The following is an 18,517-nucleotide window of genomic DNA, read 5'->3' as shown; positions in this document are numbered from 1 at the left end:
CCCTGGCCTGGTAGCCCATTATGTCTCCATCTCTGTGAGGTCCACACTGGCTGAACTTGATGTGGTGACCCTGAGGTGATAAGACAGGACAACCTGCTGCTGTCCAGTGCCACCTCCTCAGGACCAGAGCAGCCAGGGTCTCCGTGGCAGTGAGGCAGGACAGCCCTGCTGTTGTCCGCACTCAGGCAGGCGGAAGAGGCTGAGCCCAGCAGGGAGGCCTGTCTCACACTTCATCCTGAGGTCCTGCCTCCCTATTTCCATGGGCTGTCACGTACGAGGACAGACTCGAGAGGGCAGAGCATGGCGGGGAGGGTGCTCGAGGACACCAGCAGTGAGGCAGGAGACACACGTCAGAACAGCCGGTGTGTCTGGCGCCCCAGGGTTATCCCACCCCAGCAGAGGGGCCCTGGAGTCATGTCCAAGGAGCATGGGGGGGGGGTCTGTCCCAGCTCTGAGGGCAGTGCCATCAGGGCACGTGAAGGGGCAGAGCTGCACACAAATGACCTGAAACCTTGGTGAAGGGGGTGCTAGCAGAAGGGGCTGGCCATGGCTTGGGGCCCTTAGCATCCTGCACCGGCCTCCTTGTCTTCAGCTCCTGTGGCATCACACGCTGCCTGCCACACGCTGCCACACGCTGGGAGCCTGGGGGGCCCGCTCACACCCACAAACCACAGCTCCTTAAGGCCAGGGCCTGAGTGCTGTGGGCATGTTTGTGAGAGGCCACCACTGTGACAGCAATTACAACTCACCTACACCACCTGAGAGGGTCCGGGCGGGCAGCTGGGGCCACCTGTCCCTCCGCACCCCTGCCGCGCCCCCCTCCCACCGTCACTGGTGGCTGAAGCAACAGTGCCCCCTAACGGTTGCTGGCGGGACCGCAGCTTGGGGAGGAACCTCCCGTGTGCCCGGTCTCTGGCTTCCAGCGGGTGGAAGGGAGCAGACAGTCCACACCACGGCCCGGGGCTGAGACCACCACTCACACGGAGCACGCAGGCACCCCTGCCCTTGCACAGGCCCAGAGGGCAGCCGTGGGGCAAGACTTCTCCCCTCCACTCACACCCGCTCCCTCCACAGAGCTGGACATTGCGGGCTCAGGAAGTGATGGTTATCCAGACGGAGAGGGGCTTCAGGAAGGGATTGGGAGTAGAAGAAAAGAGCGCTTCAGAAAATGCTGTCTGTGCCCCTCTCCAAAGGTGTCGGGATGGGATCGTAGGCCTGTGAAGGCTGGCCCAGAACTTTTGGGAGAAGGCTGTGGGGATGCTAGAAAGCAACTTTTACTGCCATGGGACGGGCTGCATGTGGCCTGGGGCCCGCGAGCTGTGCCCTGGGCCAGGCCTTGGTGGGGCAGGACGGTGGGGCACTCACAGTGCCTCTTCACCTGGCTCTGCTGCACCTGCTCAGGAGTCTGACCCCCACACGTTCTCCAAGAACATCTTTTCCTCGTGCTCTAGGCTGGGCCAGACTCGGTGTCTGTGACTCTAGGGTGGACAGCATGCTTTTTTGTGACCCCATCATGGTTTGCATCTGAGGAGATTAAAACAACAACAAAAAAAAAACCCCGTGGGAGCAGAGAAAAGCAGATACTTCCTGGAGACTCCTGGAAGCTATGGGCCCACCACAAAGCCACACCCCTGGAGCCCCCCAGGGCTCCCCCATCTTGTCTTTCCCAGCCTGGAAATACCCTCCCCCTCCGGTGAGCCCCTCCCCCAGAGTTGCACTCCCCCCCCCGACTCAGAATAGTACTTAATATCAATAATTCCTTGCTCTGACAAAGAGCTTTCTATTTCCAAAGTGTGCGTATGTTAAAATCCACTTTAGAGAAGATGCATCAGCGATCCAAGAGGCACCACGACTTACCTGAGATCCCACAGCCAGTTCCTGGAGGTCCCGCCCCTTCCACCACCCACCCACCCTGCCTCAAAGGCTGAGATAAGTTGACTGGTCCTTCCATCCCTCCTCTGTCTTGAAATTACATCTTCCCTGCCAGCCTTCCACTTCCAGCTGCAACCTGCCATTCCAGCGTCAGGACCACCCCAGCCTGATACAAATGCCATGATTCCATCAGTTTAGACTCTTCCCTACCCACTGGTTGGCACCCAGCTGCCCATCACCTGGCCAGTGCTGCTGGGACTTGCTCTCCCTGCCCCCACCCCCAGCCCACCCCTGGTCCCTGAGGCTCCCCGATGCCCTTTCTGACCTCTGCACCATCCACTGGGCACTGTGTACCTGCTGCTGTGTACATGGGGTTAGTGTCAGGAGCGCCCTAGGGGAACAGAAACCACGCTAGGTATTTGCACAGAGAGTATTGAATAGAAGGGACTGGCTTGACTGGTGTGGGCGGGCTGAAAAGTACAAAGGGAACATGGTCACACAGAGATCACCGCAAGGAGAAGCCCCACCCCTAGGCTCGGAGAACAGGCGGGTGAGTTGGGGGTTGTCAGCACCTGGACACTCATGAAGGCCTCCCATAGAGGTGGGACCAGGTCCCAGAGGAGGTGGTGCTACCCACCTGGTGCAAGAGGGACGTGGAAAAGAAGCAAATGAAGCAGCAAGCCCCCAACTGTGTCCCTCTGCGATGGAGAGCCTGCTGGAAACATGGTTTGGTTTGCGGAGTTTCAGCCACTGCCTCACAGAGCACAGAAGGGAGGGGTTAGAGCTGGGAGCAAACAGGCAAATGACCTGCAGCGCGATCGTTATAGCACCGAAATGCACTGAGCACGGCTGCTCCTGGCACGCATTCTCACACACACAGCAGCCTGGGGGCGCTGTGACGATCCAACACTCTACACGAGGAAGTGAGAGAGTTTGCCCAAAGTCCCACAGCTAATAAACGACGGAGACGGGACTCAAAGAGCTTCGTCCCTTATGTCCTGCTGTCTGCAAGGTGCCCACACTGGGCTAAGGAGCTCTGGCAACAGGTGGGCATATGTCCTGTGGGCAGGGACGGTGGCTTGTGCAAGTGTCAGCCCCAGCACCAAACTGCCTGTAGCACGCTGGGACCCACTGAGCCCTTGCTCACAGTAGGGCCTGCAGTGAGTGACGAGTCACAAAGGCGGGGCAAGAGCCGGGCTGAGCCCGGAGGAATGCCCCATGTGCTGGGCGCAGGCTCGCAGACAGTATGCGGCCCCCTCAGGAACTGTGTTAGGGCCACTGCTGCAACAGGACTGAGGTGACACTGGACCTCAGCATTGCCCTTCTCAGACCTTCAGTGGCTCCCTGGTGCTAACCAGCTAAAGACAAAGCTCCCACGCAGGCTGCCCCTCGGCCGCTCTCCAGTCCTCTGCTCTGCACACCCACGCCACCCCAGAGGCCACCGCAGCTCTCAGCCTCCACGCCGTCACTGTTCCTTCCACCCAGAACGGCCTCCATTCTCCTCCATCCCGAGGATCGCCTCCTCTCTGAAGCTTTCTTATTTTAAACAAGATTTTTATTAAAATATAGCTAACATACACTATGAGTTTCGGGGGTACACCATAGTTATTCAACATTTCTATACCTAAAGAAGTGATTTCCATGACAAATACAGCAACCATCGGACACCATCCACACTGTCACAATATTGTTGACTAAAACAACTATAGTCATTTTAATTTTTCAGTTACAATTGACTTTCAGTATTATTTTATATTAATTTCAGGTATACAGCAGAGTGGATAGACATTTATATAATTTATGCAGTGATCCCCCTAATGAGTCTAGTCCCCACCTGACACCACACGCAGTTGTCACCATATTATCGACTATTCCCTGTGCTGTACCCCACATCCCACGACTACTGTGTAACAGCTAATTGGTGCTTCTGAAGCCTTTCCTGACCTCCCTCCCCCGGACCCCCTTGTCCCAGGCAGGAGGACCACTCCTTCCTACACCCGCTGGACCCCATGCTTCTAGCTTAGCTCCTGTCATTCTGAATTGTCTAGGATTGTTTACCTGTGTATCTCCCCTACCCGCACGTCTTATTCTCGTAGCCCTTGACACGACCTCACACTCCAGCACATAACTGATTTTCAGTGGCTGCTCAATGAATGAATGATAGCAAACCAGCCAGGGCAGAGGGCAGAGAGGAAAAAGTACTGAACCAAATCTTAGGGAAGCCTACCTCCTAGTCTGCTTGACCAGTGAGGGTCATTTGCTTCTCCTGGCCTCAGTTTAGCTCATCTGTCAAATGGAAAGTCCATTGCCAGGCTCATGGCAGGATGCGTGAGCTGGGACATCTGCCAGCCTATCTGCTTCCTCATTCAGTGGCCATGGGTGACGTTCAGGCTGCACGCAGGCAGGACCAGGAGCCTGCATCATTGAGCCATGACTCCCTCTCAGGCACAGCGTCTACACGCTGGACCATGCTGGACGAGAGAAGAGGGGACCCGTTGAGCCCCATTCCCTCTAGACCTCGAGTTCCAGCCCCCAGAGTCTATGAGGTGCCGACTCCCCTGAACGTCTTCCTGTCCTGACCCCAAAGACGCCCCCTCAGCTTCACAGATGCCGCAGAGCACCCGGAGCGTCCCTGGCTCCTCTGGGGACCCTTGAGACCACCAGGATCCTCTCCACTTGTCCACTGGTCCCCCTCCTGGTGGCCTCCAAGCACCATGGGATCTGACCCTCGGGCCACCCAGAACTCCCTCTGCAGCCTGTGCAAACTCCCAGCATCCAGTGTCCTCACAATCTCTCTGCACCCCTCTGGGCACTGCCCGCTCCAGACACATGGCTGCTGGCTGCCTGGCACGGGGACTCCCCACAACCCTCCTGCCACTGCTGCTCCAGCCAGCTCTCTCCTGGGCGGTGTTGGGATTCAGCCTGAGGAAACTTCTGGCAGCACACACGTCCCCAAATCACCCAGGCAGGGGAGAAGCGAAGGAGAGACGTGGGGCGGCAAGGGGGTCCAACCCAAACCCCACCTGCTCTTCACATGGCCCCGAGGCGTGGCCCTGTGCTTGGGGCACCCTTTTCACCCTCGACTTCTAATCAAGTTCCAGCCCAGGTGCCTGGGGACTCCACGGCCTGGGCCCAGGCCTCCAGACAGAGACAGCGAGTGATTCCATTTTAAAGACGAAAACTGCTTCCGCTGCGATTACCACAAAGTGTATGGAGTACTGAGCATGGTTTCCAGAAGTGCGCAGAGCAGAGCGGTGTGGCCACGCCTGGGTATCACGGGGCTGCAGGGACGCTCCTGCCGCTGTGATCCGTTCCAGGGCAGGTTACAGAGCAGAGGACAATCAGGCGGGAGGGGTGGGGACCTAATTCCAAGCAGCACCAATCCCCTGGTGTCTCCTTCGCAGGGGGATGGATGGAGACAGAGGCCGTTTCCAGGCTCCTCCCTGTCCAATAGGCAGAACCCCAAGGTGGGGTGACCAGGATTCTGGATTCTCTGCAGAATCTGGGCTGGGAAGGCGGACCTGTGGGCTGCAGGGGCTGTGCAGTCCCTTCACACCCTTCCTTTCTGCCTTTTCCCCTGTTCCCATCTTCCCCAACACCTGTCAGGCCCAGCCCCAGTTACAGCTGGGAGGGTTGTTGTTCTTTTCACTAATCCTCTTGCTTTAGTCTTTCAGAAAAACACTCGACCTCCACCTTGAAGGGGGCTATGTGACCCAACGGACCTGAAGCCCCCTTCTTGGGGAATAAGAACACATGTCTGCACAGAACACATGTCTGCCCTGCACTGTGGTGTGAGCGTTGGCTGGAAGGTGTGGGACACACGTGTACATGTCCTGAGATTCTCTTCGTCGACTCCTTATTTCCAAAGTCTTGCTACCTTCCTCAGAGCACTTTCCATGCGGCCTGAGCTGACTGAAGTCCAAGGTGAAGTCCTGGGTCTTCACAGAGCACACCGTGAGCCGTCTCTCTGGGTCCCGACCGTAATCCTGACTCATCCCAAACAGCGCACCACGCAGGAGCCACAGAACCCGCTTCCCGAGCGTACACTGCGTCCAAAAGACGCAAGCACTTCTAAGTCCCTGCCTGTGGCATAACCTTGACCAGTGGACAGTGGGAGGGAACGGGCAGCTGGGGAGGTAAGTCCCCTCCTTTCTCCCGCCTGTGGACTCCTTACTCCAAGGTGTGGTTCCACCTTGTACCCTGTCTGGACAAGGGCCCCTTTGCCAAGTGAACGAAGCCCATCAAGCAGCCATGGTGTCTGATTGCAGCTCATTTTGAAGTGGTAACCGAAGCAGCAATGTTGTTTTGCATCTTTTTCTTGGGTCGCCCCTCTTTTCCTCGCCCTCCCCACCCTGAGCATGTACCTCCCAAGGAGAGGGTCACACTTGGATGTTTGCATTGGGACCTGCTAAGACACTTGCTAAGCTTGCCCTGCCGACTGGAAAAATGAGCTGGGTGCTTCCTCTGTCCAGTAGACAGTAGACGCACAGATTCCCACCGAGCTGGTTCTCCTCCCCTGCGGGGCGTGTGGAAGAAGTCACACCCTTGACTCTAGAAATGAGCCCAGCCACGAGACCTGCTTTCACTACTGATGTGTTAGCAGAAGGAGCGCGTTTCATTCTGGGCGGGGTGGGGGAGGGCATTTAGGAAGCAGTGTGCCATTCCTTGTGACACTCTGTCCTGGGTTCAAGGCCGCACCCATCCAATCCGGGGGTGTCGCCTCCAGCTGCATGACCACTGGTGGCAGCCCCAGTGCCACTGTCCCCAGCAGCTACCTTGCAGCATGCCATTTCTTCCGTGCATTTCACCCCTCTTCTAGAAACACCTTTCCCCGTCTTCCTCCACAGCACAGCTCAGTATCTTTTTCTGACACCCCAAGCCACACATGCACACGCACGCACACCAGGGGCTCCCGGGAGCCGCCCACACCACTAACTCCCCACCGTGAGTATTCATGGGCACATCCATCCCGCCCCACACAATCTGAGACAAGATCCTTTTTCTCTCTTGGTTCTTTGCATCAAGAACAGTGCCTGGCACAGAGCATGGACCATTGGCTGTCACGAGCTGAGAGATCTAGGTTCGGCTTCAACTGTCACCAACTTCTGAGACATGGACGGACCCTGGCCAAGGCGCCCCTCTGAGCTTCAGCTTTCCCTTCTGGAAAATGGGGATAATGTTCCCAGTCCCCTTCTCATGTGAGAGGATCACATGAGAGAGAAACTAGTCCTCTGGTGGCATTCAAGACCAGCACTGAAGTAAAGAACAACAACGGCTAACAGTGGCCCAGCTACTAGGGGCCTGCCCAGCTGGAGGACACCTCCCTCCCGCCTTCCCCCAGGATTGCTGGCTTTGCCCGCCCTGACTCAGCTCCTTATCTGCTGGAGGATGAAGCCAGGCCCCCTCCTCTCCACCCCTCCTCTCAGATTTTATATGACCTCAGAAGGTCATTCCAGAAGTCTGCCTGCACACTTCCTGCTGCAGCCCTGCCCACTCCCGTCCTAGTTTCCCTCCTCAGGTGTCCTAAGAGCACAGGCCTGAATATAAACCTCCAAGGATCCTGCAGCCCTGAGGCTGACCTGTCTGACCATTGCTCAGGACAGAAGCAAAGGGGGCGGGGGGGTCCTAGTCTGCAGGGAATGGACAGAGAATCGGGGAGCCAGGTCAGATAGCAGTTAGGACTCCCCAACAGCCAGGCACAGAGTGACACAAAAACCCACCACCACACCGCCACCACCTTTAGCTGCCTGGCTTCCGGGGGAGGGACCAGTGTCTTACGACTTTCCATGACGTGGGTCCTCTGCCAGGACCAGGGCTGTGGGGAGGCGACATTTCCTGCCCTGGGGGCTGGGGTGACAAGCGAGTTGCTGAGTGTGCACACCTTGTGGGAGCACACACACACGCCCTGCTCCCAGGCTCCTTCTGCACCCATGGAGTTCCCCCTGGCCCAGGGAGGCCCCCAAGGTACGTGTGACATTGAAGAATGTGTGTGGGAGGGGACAAGACCACCAGGTCCCTGCTCTCTCTTGGGGCCAGAGCCCCCACTCAGAGGACGGGGCCCCAGCAGGAGCCGGAGCTGGCAAGGCTGATTGCTGGTGCCCACAACCCCTTTCCTTCTCTGGGGCTGCAGGTCCACTCAGCCCTGAGAACAAAGGTGACAGGGTCTGCTGTGTGCTTCTCAGGGAGGAAGGAGGGGGCAGGAGGGAAAGGGGAAGGCGCAGAACCCTGGGCCAAAGGAGGACCTGCCTTCCCTCCCTGACTGTGGGTTCGACTCCGGGCCACCGGAAGGCCAGCTGACATCTCAGCTCCCCTTCGTGGTACCATTGCCAGGACAAGCCTCTCTGCTGCCTCAGCCCTTCTGTGCCCCCTGGGCCCCTTACTCCTCCTCCCTGAAAAGTCCCCCATGTTCCACCTGCATTTCTCCTACTGTCATAACCATCCCTTTCCTCCAGGTCCCTGGTCAGAGGCATGCAGGGCCCCTTTAAGCCTGTGGTGGTGGGGGACACGGAGACAGGCAGCCCCTCACTGAGAAGCCCCAGCTGTACTCTTTCTGCTCACAGGGAACCGAAAAGACCCCATGCCAACCTTCAGCACCTTCCATCCCTTGGACATCACCAGCAGGGGCTGCCAGGGCCTGGGCTTGCTTCCGAGGGCCAGGCTCCAGGCCCTGAAGGTCGAGGAGGCCCAGCCCAGCCCCAGAGCCCCCGCTGTCCACGCCTTGGTGAGTGGGGGCCTTCATCTGCTCCGAGCCCTCCCCTGGGGGAGGACTCACAGATGGACACAGGCCAACTGGGAGATGGCAGGGGTGATGTGGGGCACAGAAGGAGGGAAGGAGACAAGCTGGGAAGCTCAGGCTGAGGCCCAGGTGACCAGGGCACAGTGTCTGAGTCCGGAAGCAGCCATCAACGTCTTTGTTCACGGCCTTCATTTGCCCAGCACACCCTGGTCTTCTGGCCCCGCCAGTCCCCCCTCCTAGAGGGTGAGTGCTCCCTCATTCTGGCCTGGGGGGTGACCTCCTGCGTCATTCCTCAGCCTAGGGAATGACCTTCTGGACACTGGAAAGCCTCGCCCCATTTAAGCACAGCCTGCCACTGGCCGCTGCTGGAGCAAAGGCCCAGGAGCAAAGTGGGGAGAAGAAGGCCTGCCAGGGAAACCAGGACAGTTGGAGCTAAAGAGGGGACTTAAGTTAGACCTTGGGAAGGGCTTTCTGGGCAATTATACCCTAAAACAATCAAGTAGGATGGGGGGTTGGGAGTTTCCACCGCACGCCCAGGAGGGGCTGGGGCTGAGGATGAGAAGATGGCCGCTGGCGTGGAGTCAGGAGCAGGCCCACTAGTCATGGCTCCTTTCCCTCCCGGAACTCTCCCCCTAACCAGGCACCTCCCCAGGCCCCAGGCGCTGCCGCCAGCCCAGAGGACGCTGGAAAGGCTGATGAGGTGCCTAGGGAAGGAGACCAGCCCCTGCAGGCCGAGACCCGGGCTTGGTTCCAGAAGACCCAGGCCCACGGGTTCCTGCAGCATGGGGCAGCCCCTCCCTGGTTCCATGGCTTCATCACCCGGAGGTGAGTCACGGAGGAGGAAACGGGCCCAGAGAGGCGTGGGGACAAGTCCTGGGTCTCGCGGTGGGTCAGGAGTAGGTGGAGGCTACAAGTGCAGGTATGTCTCCTGGAGGCTCCTGGGGCCATTCACTCAGGCACCTCTCCTGGGGGAGAGCGCCGGAGAGGTTCCAGCCCAACCCCCTCAGTGCCTCAGTTTCCCCTCTCTAGGCTCAGTTATCCTCCCCTATCTAAGGCCTCGCTCCTCCTGGTCTCCGCCTGTGTCCCTCGGGCTCGCCCAGCCCTCTGCTCTCTCTTCCCTCCCTTGCAGTTCCTCAGTTTGCTTCTCCTGTACCTGTTTGCCTCCTCTGTTCCGCTTGTAACGTGTGACATCTAAAAGTCTATTGCTATCCCTGGTGCTGCGCGGCCCTTCCAGGATAAGGCCAGGATGCAGGGCTGCAAGCTGTCCTGGGGGGCCCACATCCCCTCTCCCACCTCCACTCTTCTCTAGCCACTTCAGCCTGCTTGGTTGGGGGTAAGGGTCCCCCATGAGAGCTGGGAGACAGCGGAGGCTGGAAGAGTCAGAGCAGCACTGTCTCTTCTCCACACCCAGGGAAGCCGAAAGGCTGCTGGAGACCAGGCCGCTGGGGTGCTACTTGGTGCGGTTCAGCGAGAGCGCCGTGACCTTTGTGCTGACTTACAGGTGAGGGGCGGGGCGTCCCGCTAATCCGAGGGGCTGAACTTGTCGACCCCTCTTTGCTCTGCCCCCCTTCTCCTCACTCCCCACCCCTGCTACTGAGAGTGGGACACCCTGGCACAGGGCGGGTGGCCCTGGCCGGGGAAAGGGAGCGGGTCACATCCCTGGTCGCATCCAGACTGGCGCCCTCCAGGAGCCGGACTTGCTGCCGCCACTTCCTGCTGGCCCAGCTTGAGGACGGGCGCCACGTGGTGCTGGGTGAGGACAGCGCCCACGCGCGGCTGCAGGACCTGCTGCTTCACTACACCACGTGCCCGCTCAGCCCCTATGGGGAGACGCTCAGCCAGCCCCTCGCCCGGCAGGTATGAACCACCCCCTGACACCCCTGACTCTCAGCCAGGGACCTAGGCCGTGCCCCTCCTCACGCAGAGCCCAGGCCGCAGGACGAGGCCCTTTCTCCTCGCAACAGATTACCCAGCCATGCCTCTTGCCCACACGTCTGGGCAGGAAGCCCTTCCAGAAAGATGCACGCTAGGGGAGGGGCATTAAGAAACCATCCCCGCCGCACAGAGCCATGAGGGGCTGAGTGAGAGTGCCCAGACAGGCGCATGGGTCATTTGTTGTTTATATTAAAAGCTGTTTACCAAGTGCCCGCATGTACCAGATGCTGGCAGGCCCTGAAAAAAGAGCCAGAGACAAGACAGCCGGGTCCCAAACCCACAAATAGTGAGGGTGATGGGAGGAAATAGAGAGTAGGATGCCGCCACTCACCTGGCTGGCAGCCATGTCTCCTGAAGGAAGTTCAGGCAGGACCACTCTATGCCAGCATCGGTCTGGGCACTGGGAAAAGAGCAGGAAACAAAACTAACCAAAACATCCCTGCCTTCATGGAACTTGCATTCTGATAAGAGGAGACAGACAACAAACACATAATACAGAGAACACATAATCCGTCCAGTAGTAAGTGCTGGGAAGAAAAACCAAGCTGTGACAGGGAGTGACAGGTTTAGGGCTCTTCTACATGGAGACATCAGGGAAGGCTGCTCTGGTCAGGGGACATTTGAATGGAGGCCTGAGTGAATGGAGGGAGGGAGTCACAGCAGACAACTAAAGGAAAAGCATCCTAGGCAGAAGGAACAGCAGGTGCAAAGGCCCTGAGGTAGGAGGACGCTTGATGTGTCTGGAGAAGAGTGAGAGCAGGGGAGGAAGCTAGCATGGGTGGTGAGGTGGGAGATGAGGGCAGAGAGGTCAAGGGAGGGGGCCCTATGCACTCTTGTGTGGATTTGGGATTTTATTCTGAGCTAAAGACTTCTCAAGCCTGTTGCATTTTTACAACCACCGGCACAAATAGAGAATGGCCTGCCCTGTGTTTCAGAGGAAATTAAGTTTAATGCTTGATATCGCCCGTGACCCCAGCTCTGCCCTCTCCCTGGTATCCTTGCCATCCCCGGTCCTCATCCAGGGGACCCAGGGCACGCCACATTCCTGTGCCCCTCCCCCCCCAGACCCTGTTATTCTGTCCGCCTGGATCACCTGCCCACTCCACGCCGTCCCTCCCGCCGCGCACCAACTTCCTCTGGTCTCCTTCTTTCCCAGCAGACTCCTGAGCCAACAGGACTTTCGCTAAGGACTGAAGAATCAGACTCGGGAAGCAAAAGCCAGGACTCACACACCCAGTACAGCCCGATCCTCAAAAAGGAGCAGCCCGCAGCCCCCACACAGAAAGAAGGGGCCTGCGAGCCAAAGGAGGTATCCTGCTGGAAGGGGCCCGCGAGGAGGCGGGGCGTGCGGGGCGGGGGCGGGGCGTGCAGGGCGCCCTGGGGCTCGTCCCTGTGACCCACAGGCCTCCCGCCTCGCTTCTTTCCTAGCCCTCCCAGCCGCCCAGGCCCAAGCCTCCTGTCCCCGCCAAGCCTCAGCTGCCCCCCGAAGTCTGCACAAGCCCAGCTCCGAGACCCCGCCCGGCCCCGCCCCTCAAGCCCTCCCACCCCATCTACCACGAGCCTGAGGAGCCCATAGCTTTCTATGCCATGGGCCGGGGCAGCCCCGGAGAAGCCCCCAGCAACATTTATGCCGAGGTGGAGATGGAGCTGTGCGCAGGGGGTCACGGCCCGCCCAGCATCCCCGTACACCCGGTCCTCCGGAAGTGCCGGTCCAGGCCTGTCCCTGGAGGCCAGGTAAATGGGGGTGCAGGGAAAAGCTAGACCACGAGAAGGACTTCCTGAAAGCTAGTTGGGGAGGGTAGAGTAGCTGGATACCTGGGTCAGGGTGAAGATCAGAGGGTCCAGGCTGCCAGCATCCTCTGCCTTCCCCCACCGGAGCCTGCCTTTTGGTCGGTATCCCTCTCACCCAGCTGGGCCTCTTCAGACCCACCTGAGCTCGGCCCGCCCAGCCTCTCCTCCCCAGTCTGAACTGCGGCCCCTGCCTCTGGCTCCCTCCCCTTAGCCTTGGTGGTCCTGCCATCTTGAAGGAGGGGTTTGGAGTCCCTGTGTCATCTCAGAAGAGCTTAAGGGAGGGGGCACCTGCACCCCGCTCCTTCCTGCACTCCCCCTCTCCCTCTTCTGTCCCCACCTACGGTCTTCTCACTGATCAGTTCAAGTCAGCATCTCCTGGGAGGTGCTGGGCCCACCAGCTGCTTCTGCCCCTCCTCAGGCCCTTCCCCAGCCTCTCTCCCCACTCGCTCTCGGCCCTGTGTCTGCCCCACTCACCCACACCCCTGCCACCTGCTGCTATCCTAGAGCTGACATCACCAGGCCGTGTCTCCATCCCATCCTCTCTCCAGGCTCCCGCTCAGCTCCCCAGCGTCCCCCGGCTTCTGGAACTTAGTAACAGCCAGCACTGCCCTCACCCTTCCACCACTGCTCCTTGGGTGTTCCCTACCTGGATTCATAACCCTCTGGCCGCCTGCGGCAGAGCCAGAACGCTGGGCTCCCTCCACACGTCCCTGCTCCACCCCCGCACCCATGTAAGCTGCTGTTTCTACTGGGTCTCTTCCTGTCCCCAGGTTCGGCCCCCTCATCTCTCATGGGCACTTTTCCAAGAGCTTTTTCACTGGTCTCTAGCCACCAGTCTTGCCACTTCTGCTACACTCCGCCCCAGGAAGCCACAAAGGTGTTTCTAAAACAGCCGACTGGCCCACGAGGCCCTCCATACTCGGAGGGGGTGGGGGGTGTCACCTCATCAGCCTTACCACTCATCCTCCCAGAGCTATGCAGTTTCTCCAAACACACCAAGTGGTTTCACACCTGCTGGGGTTGGCACGTGCCAGTCCCTTGGCCTCCAGCGACTCCCTGCTGCCTGGCAACCTTCTAAGCACCCTGCAGACTAGCTTGCCCTTTTCACCTGGAAAGACGTCCCGGACCTGGCCACAGAGGCCATCCTCTGTGCTCTGTACACACCGGCCAGGCCACTGAGCACCTGAGACGGAGCAGAGTGGGCTCCCTGAGGGCAGGGCTAGGACTCAGCTCTTTGCCTAGCACCCAGCACAGTGCCTGGCACAGGGCAGGTACTCAGGAAACGTCTGTTGAATGAATGAGAGGGATTTGGCCCTGCTCTGTGCAGGCCATCGTCTGTTAAGACCAGATGTCTTGGTCCTTGAGGCTGCAGGTGGGCCCGAGAGGGGAGAAGGTGTGACCTAAGACTGTCCCTCTCTCTGCAGAACCCAGGTGGTCAGCGACTGCATCCTGAGGACTCTGTGGCTGGACAAGGCCCTCCCAGGCCCCACCAGCCCCTGCCTCGCTGGGGGCACACCCTCCCTCACCACTTTGCTAGACAGGTGCTTCAGGGGCCGCCTCAGTAGCTGGTGAGTCTGAGCTGGAGAAAGATAACCAGAGACCTTCACACACACACGCACACAGCCAGATGCCCTTCTCGGGAAATGTGGATGGCACAAACTGTCAGTGATCGAGGCTGGAAAGGACCTCAGCCTCATCCATTGCAAAGATGGCACAAAGGTGTCACCTTGTGTGCCAGCTCCAATCCATTGGTCCTGGATGCCCAGGGCGCTGCAATGGGAAGGATGCTAAGGTCGTGTCTGAACTCAGCAGAAAAGAGCACGTGATTGATTAGTGATGTCTGCTATGGGTGAGAGAAGGGAGAGGAGCAGCTTCTTCTCTGCCCTTCTGGACCAAGTCCAACTCCCTCCCTTGCTGTGCAGATGGGGAAACAAAGCCAGAGAGGGCTGCTGACGTGGTCGAGGACGAGAGCCCGAGCCTCCTGACCGCTGGTTTAGCGCGGTGTTCCTGGCCCCACACCCACTAAGTCTTCTCTACGGGAAATGTCAGAAATTTCCTCAGAAGGGAACCCTGCTGCTTTCCAGAGTTCCGCTGCAGGGGGCCTGGGTGCAGGTTCCCCTCCTCCAGGTCCCAGCTTAGCCCTGTTCCCCCGACAGGTCTGGGACCCCCATAAAGAAGCCTGGAGGTCAGAGGAACAAATGTGGAGTCCACTCCCTGTAAGGGGGACACAGCTCAGTGCCCTCCCAGAGCCCTCAGTGGTTGGCGCCCCTCTGAGGACGTGGGCCCTTGCAGCCTCGCCCTGGCCCCTCCTGGAGGCTCATTTCCTGGGCCCTCTGAGCCTTTGGGTCTGGGCCCTGGTCCAATGCTGCTGTTGTCTGAGGATTGGATTTGGCGAGAACAGATGTTAGAATTGTTTGTTGATTCTTGTCTGGCTAATAAATCATCGCCAACCACCTCCCCCCACGGGACCCAGGCTCCTTCTGTCTCTGTCTCCATCTCTCATACTGTGGAAGGCAGGTGCCTGAAGCACCACGGCAGTGTGGGGAGGGGTCCGGGGGCTGAGAGACATCAAGACACGGGAAACAGACTGCTCTCTGCAGTGTTCCTTCCCTAACGGGCTGGCTGGGCAGGTATCCTGGGCTGCCAGGCAAGGAGGGGAGTGGTCGAGGAGCAGCCCCAAGCCCCTGCCGAGCGCAGGACTGGGAGGGGGCGTGCCCCATTAGCCTGGGTGTGGGCCCTTCCACGAGGGGTGGCCCTGCAGTGGCTCCAAGCCCCTCCCTTGTGCCTTCCCATGAGCCTTTGCCTCGTCAGGACCCCTTCCCTCCCAGGAGCCTCCTGCTCCCCACTGAGCTCCACTGGGGCTTCAGCCACCTGAAGGGAGGGTCTGCCTGTGTCTGTTGTCTCAGGTTGGGTGGGGGCTCCCTGCGGCAGGGCTGGGTCTGCCCCTGCACTGCCCTCTGGCCCAGGTACCCCTATGGTCCCCTCTGTGGCCTGTCCAAGGCCATCAGTGCCCGTCAGAGGCACAGAAATCCTCCAGACCCTTCCCTGAAGCCATGTCCCCTAGGCCTAGGGGCCGCCACCACCACACCACCCCCAGCCTGGCGCAGGTGCCAGCCCAGTGACAAGCAAATTTCCCTCCTTTCCACTCCAGTGCTAATCAGCATAGGGAGAAATAGGGTTGCTGAGTCAACAGAGTTGGGGTTCCACTTCCTGCTGGCTGTAGGTCTGGGCTGCCTCCTGAGCAAGAGGAGAGATGGGGCGGGAGGGAGGGGAGCAGATGGTTTGCCGAAATCAGAGGGAGAGGAGTCACCTCCAGGCTGACTCCTCGTGGCAGGGGAGCAGGCCAAAAAAGATCCCTGTTTAGAGAGAGCTGGCAATCAGAAAACAGGATTTCCTTGGACTTTGAGATGTGACAGGATGGGCGGTGTGGGGACCAGTGACTAGAGGGGGCAGAGTGGGACCCGGTGACGTCCAGTCTTTCTGGCTCCACACAGCTGGGGGTGGGCTCACCCAAGGGGTGGTGGGAGACCCAGATGGCCTGGCTCTGGCCGCGCTAACCAGCTGCAGCCTCTGGTGGGCAGACCTTTGCTCGGAGCCACTGTTCCCCACACAGCTTTGAAATGGGGGTAATGCCTGCTTATCTGCACACAGGGCCGCTGCACGGATCAGCGGAGGCCATCGCCTCCTCCCACCCAAATGAAGGCAGAGCACGGCTGCAGGGCTGAAAGGGCTTCAGACCCTTTGTGACTGCTCTCCGTCCAACTGAGTGGGAAAGGGAGGTCTAGAGAGGGCAGGTGACAGGGAGTTGGAGGCAGTCAGGCCCAGATCTTGTCACCTCAATCCCGGGCTCCCCTTAGAGCACGGCCCCCCACCCCCGCCAAGTAAAAGGGTAAGACCCCCCCACCCCCGAGGGCTCCAGCTGCAGGCCCCGCCCTGAAGACTAAGGTGATGTGATGCAGCCCGGCTTCCCTTCACACATGGGCCCCTGCACCACCTCGATGACGGGCTCTGGGCTCTGGCGACACCTCAGGGTGGAGAGGGTAACTTGTACCGGAAAAGGAGCTGCAGCCAGTGTGCTGAGCAGGTAGCACCCCAGCCGGGGAGCAGCGGGCCAGGAGGGTGGGGGCACGTCCCAGCTGACTCAGCCTTGCCCCTTCAGAGCCTGCGAAGGCCTGGCTGAGTGGAGGGTCCGGCTTTGGCCCAGCTCCAGCCCCTGCAGCACATGGCTGCCCTGAGCCTGCCGGCCCAGCCTCTCCCCCCTGAGCGCCCCCTTGCATTCCTCAGCAAAGCAGTCTTCATAAGGTGCCCTGTGCCTCTGGCTGGGGAAAGGGGGCTGGAAAGCGATGAACCCCGTAACCTCAGCTGCCCCCTCCCACCGTACATCAGCCCTGGGAACCCACCTGTCTGTCGCTGAGGCCTTCCCCTAACTAGCTGTACCGGCCTCCGGACACCGACCCTACCTGAAGGCACGCGGCGCGTGGAGGGAGAGGTTAGGGCGGCAGCAGAGCTCCCCCAGGCCCTACATGGCTTCACCCCTCTAGACAGCAGCTTCTGGGGTAGCAAGCTCAGCGCCCGGCTGGACTGAAGACCCGCGGGGCCCTCCCCAGAGTCACGACACCTCCTTATGGCAGTTTGGCCGTCTGCGATTCCTAAGTGGGGCCCTTGTGCATCCCAGCTTGGTCCCGATCAACGCGCAGCCACACTGGATCTGTGCACCCCCCCAGCCCAGGTCTGCAGGGCGGTTTGGACCCGAGGCCTGTACCCCTTCCTCCCTTTGTCACCCCGCTTTTCAGCCTGCCACTGCTAGCCAAGCACCATCCATTCCTGCCTCCTCTGCTCTCCCTCACCCCTGCCTGTCTTCTCTCCTGTTTATTTACCACCTCCAGGAAGCCCTCCTAGATAGCCTGTCGATTTTCTACCCTGTCAATATTTCTCCTGGTGACCGAGAAATTCCACCCACTAAATAAAATGTCATCGTTGGTAGGACTAAAAAGTAACTTAAAAAGAAACATGGCTTAAGATTCCTCACAGAGAATCAGAGGCGGCGGGAGTCAAAGAGGAAACTTAGAGACGTCTGACCTAACTGTCCACTCCCAGGAGACTGGACTCTCCCTGCGGACCACGCTCTGCCCCCCAGCCCAGAGCCCTTCCCACAGCACGATGCAGCCCAGGCCCTGGGGAGGAGAGAGCTAAGGTGCTGAGCCCCGGGAGGGCAGGGCTGCCCAGTGGCCTGTGGACTGGCCGGGATGCATCCTCCCTGGCCCTGCTGAGCCGCCCAGACCAGCCCCCTGCGGCCTGGGGCCAGTGGGCGGTGGGAGTGCTGGCGCTCCTTGCTGACGACCAGCTGGAGGCACGACTGGGACAACTGCAGGCCGAGTGTCCCCAAGGGACACAGGAGCCCTGTCTGGCTCCAACCCGAAGTAGGTCAGGTTTCAGATAAGCGGTGGTTTTCCTGGAAGTGATGAAGCCGTCCTCCGCACTTAATGACAAACAGGCTGGATGAGCCGGGGACACGGGCCCAGAGCAAGGTGAGAGGCTGGCCCCTGCCGCCTGCATCTCAGCCCAAGGCCCACCACACCCTTCGAACTGCCCCTCTGGCCTTACCCTTCCTCTCTGTCGCCGGGGCGGTCACACAGTAACTCCTTCTCTGCGTTTTGTCCGGTCGTTGGTGCCCCTCCGCCTGGCACCCAAGGCCAAGGCCTCGCCCATCTTCTTACAGGAGCCTCTTCAGCGTCCCATCCTGCAGAAGCCATGGCGGGAGCCCCACTGGGCCCCATGACCGCAGCAGCAGGCTCAGGGAGAGCTGCCCAGTTCTGTGCCCACCTGAGCCCTGCCCTCCATCCCGTCGCTTCTGGGCATTACGGACCCCGCCACCACCCTTCCCCTCTCTCACCAGCAAAAGGCGAGGGGCCCAGGAGCCTCCCAGGAGCCCAGTTGAGCCCCCAGGCTCTATGCCAAGCTTCCACGCCAGTCCAGGCCAACGACCAACGTAACCCTGGATACGACCAGAGTCACTTCGCCACTTTTGCTCCTGCCGGACTGTTCTAACAATCTGTCCTGTCACAGAAGACCTCCTGACTTCCCCGTCGTCTACACCTGAGAAGGGCAATGATTTCCCATTCGTGGGGTCACAGGCCCCTGCCCCATTCACTGTCCATGCAACTCCCGGGTCCTCGATGGACA

The 18,517-nt window shown here is 59.7% G+C and overlaps 1 protein-coding gene across 6 annotated transcripts; it reads left to right on the top strand.

Annotated features, from left to right (window-relative positions):
* Positions 1-7,703: 7,703 nt before the first annotated feature.
* Positions 7,704-14,802, top strand: SH2D2A (SH2 domain containing 2A). 6 transcript variants are annotated; one of them, XM_074318835.1, is made up of 10 exons: positions 7,704-7,836; positions 8,433-8,593; positions 9,249-9,433; positions 10,020-10,109; positions 10,297-10,465; positions 11,703-11,852; positions 11,972-12,277; positions 12,883-13,065; positions 13,759-13,902; positions 14,257-14,802. In XM_074318835.1, the coding sequence occupies exons 1-9, from the start codon at positions 7,803-7,805 to the stop codon at positions 13,897-13,899; spliced, it is 1,419 nt and encodes a 472-aa protein (XP_074174936.1). In that variant the 5' UTR covers positions 7,704-7,802; the 3' UTR covers positions 13,900-13,902; positions 14,257-14,802. The 6 variants fall into 6 exon arrangements, with proteins under 6 accessions (XP_074174936.1, XP_074174935.1, XP_074174934.1 ...); XM_074318834.1 differs by having other exon boundaries at positions 11,700-11,852; positions 14,491-14,802; XM_074318833.1 differs by having other exon boundaries at positions 11,700-11,852.
* The last annotated feature ends 3,715 nt before the right edge of the window (positions 14,803-18,517 follow it).

The sequence above is a fragment of the Rhinolophus sinicus genome, linkage group LG14 (genome assembly GCF_036562045.2).
Source record: "Rhinolophus sinicus isolate RSC01 linkage group LG14, ASM3656204v1, whole genome shotgun sequence".
NCBI classification, from domain to species: domain Eukaryota; kingdom Metazoa; phylum Chordata; class Mammalia; order Chiroptera; family Rhinolophidae; genus Rhinolophus; species Rhinolophus sinicus.
Note: the sequence above shows the minus strand (reverse complement) of the source record. Positions and strands in the feature narration are given on the sequence as shown.

Bases quoted from the DNA above. Each gene is read 5' to 3' on its own strand.
- SH2D2A (XM_074318834.1), top strand. From the start codon at position 7,803: ATGGAGTTCCCCCTGGCCCAGGGAGGCCCCCAAG. The intron at 7,837-8,432 runs GTACGTGTGACA...TTCTGCTCACAG, and splicing joins GGCCCAGGGAGGCCCCCAAG to GGAACCGAAAAGACCCCATG. The intron at 12,278-12,882 runs GTAAATGGGGGT...TCCTCTCTCCAG, and splicing joins GGCCTGTCCCTGGAGGCCAG to GCTCCCGCTCAGCTCCCCAG.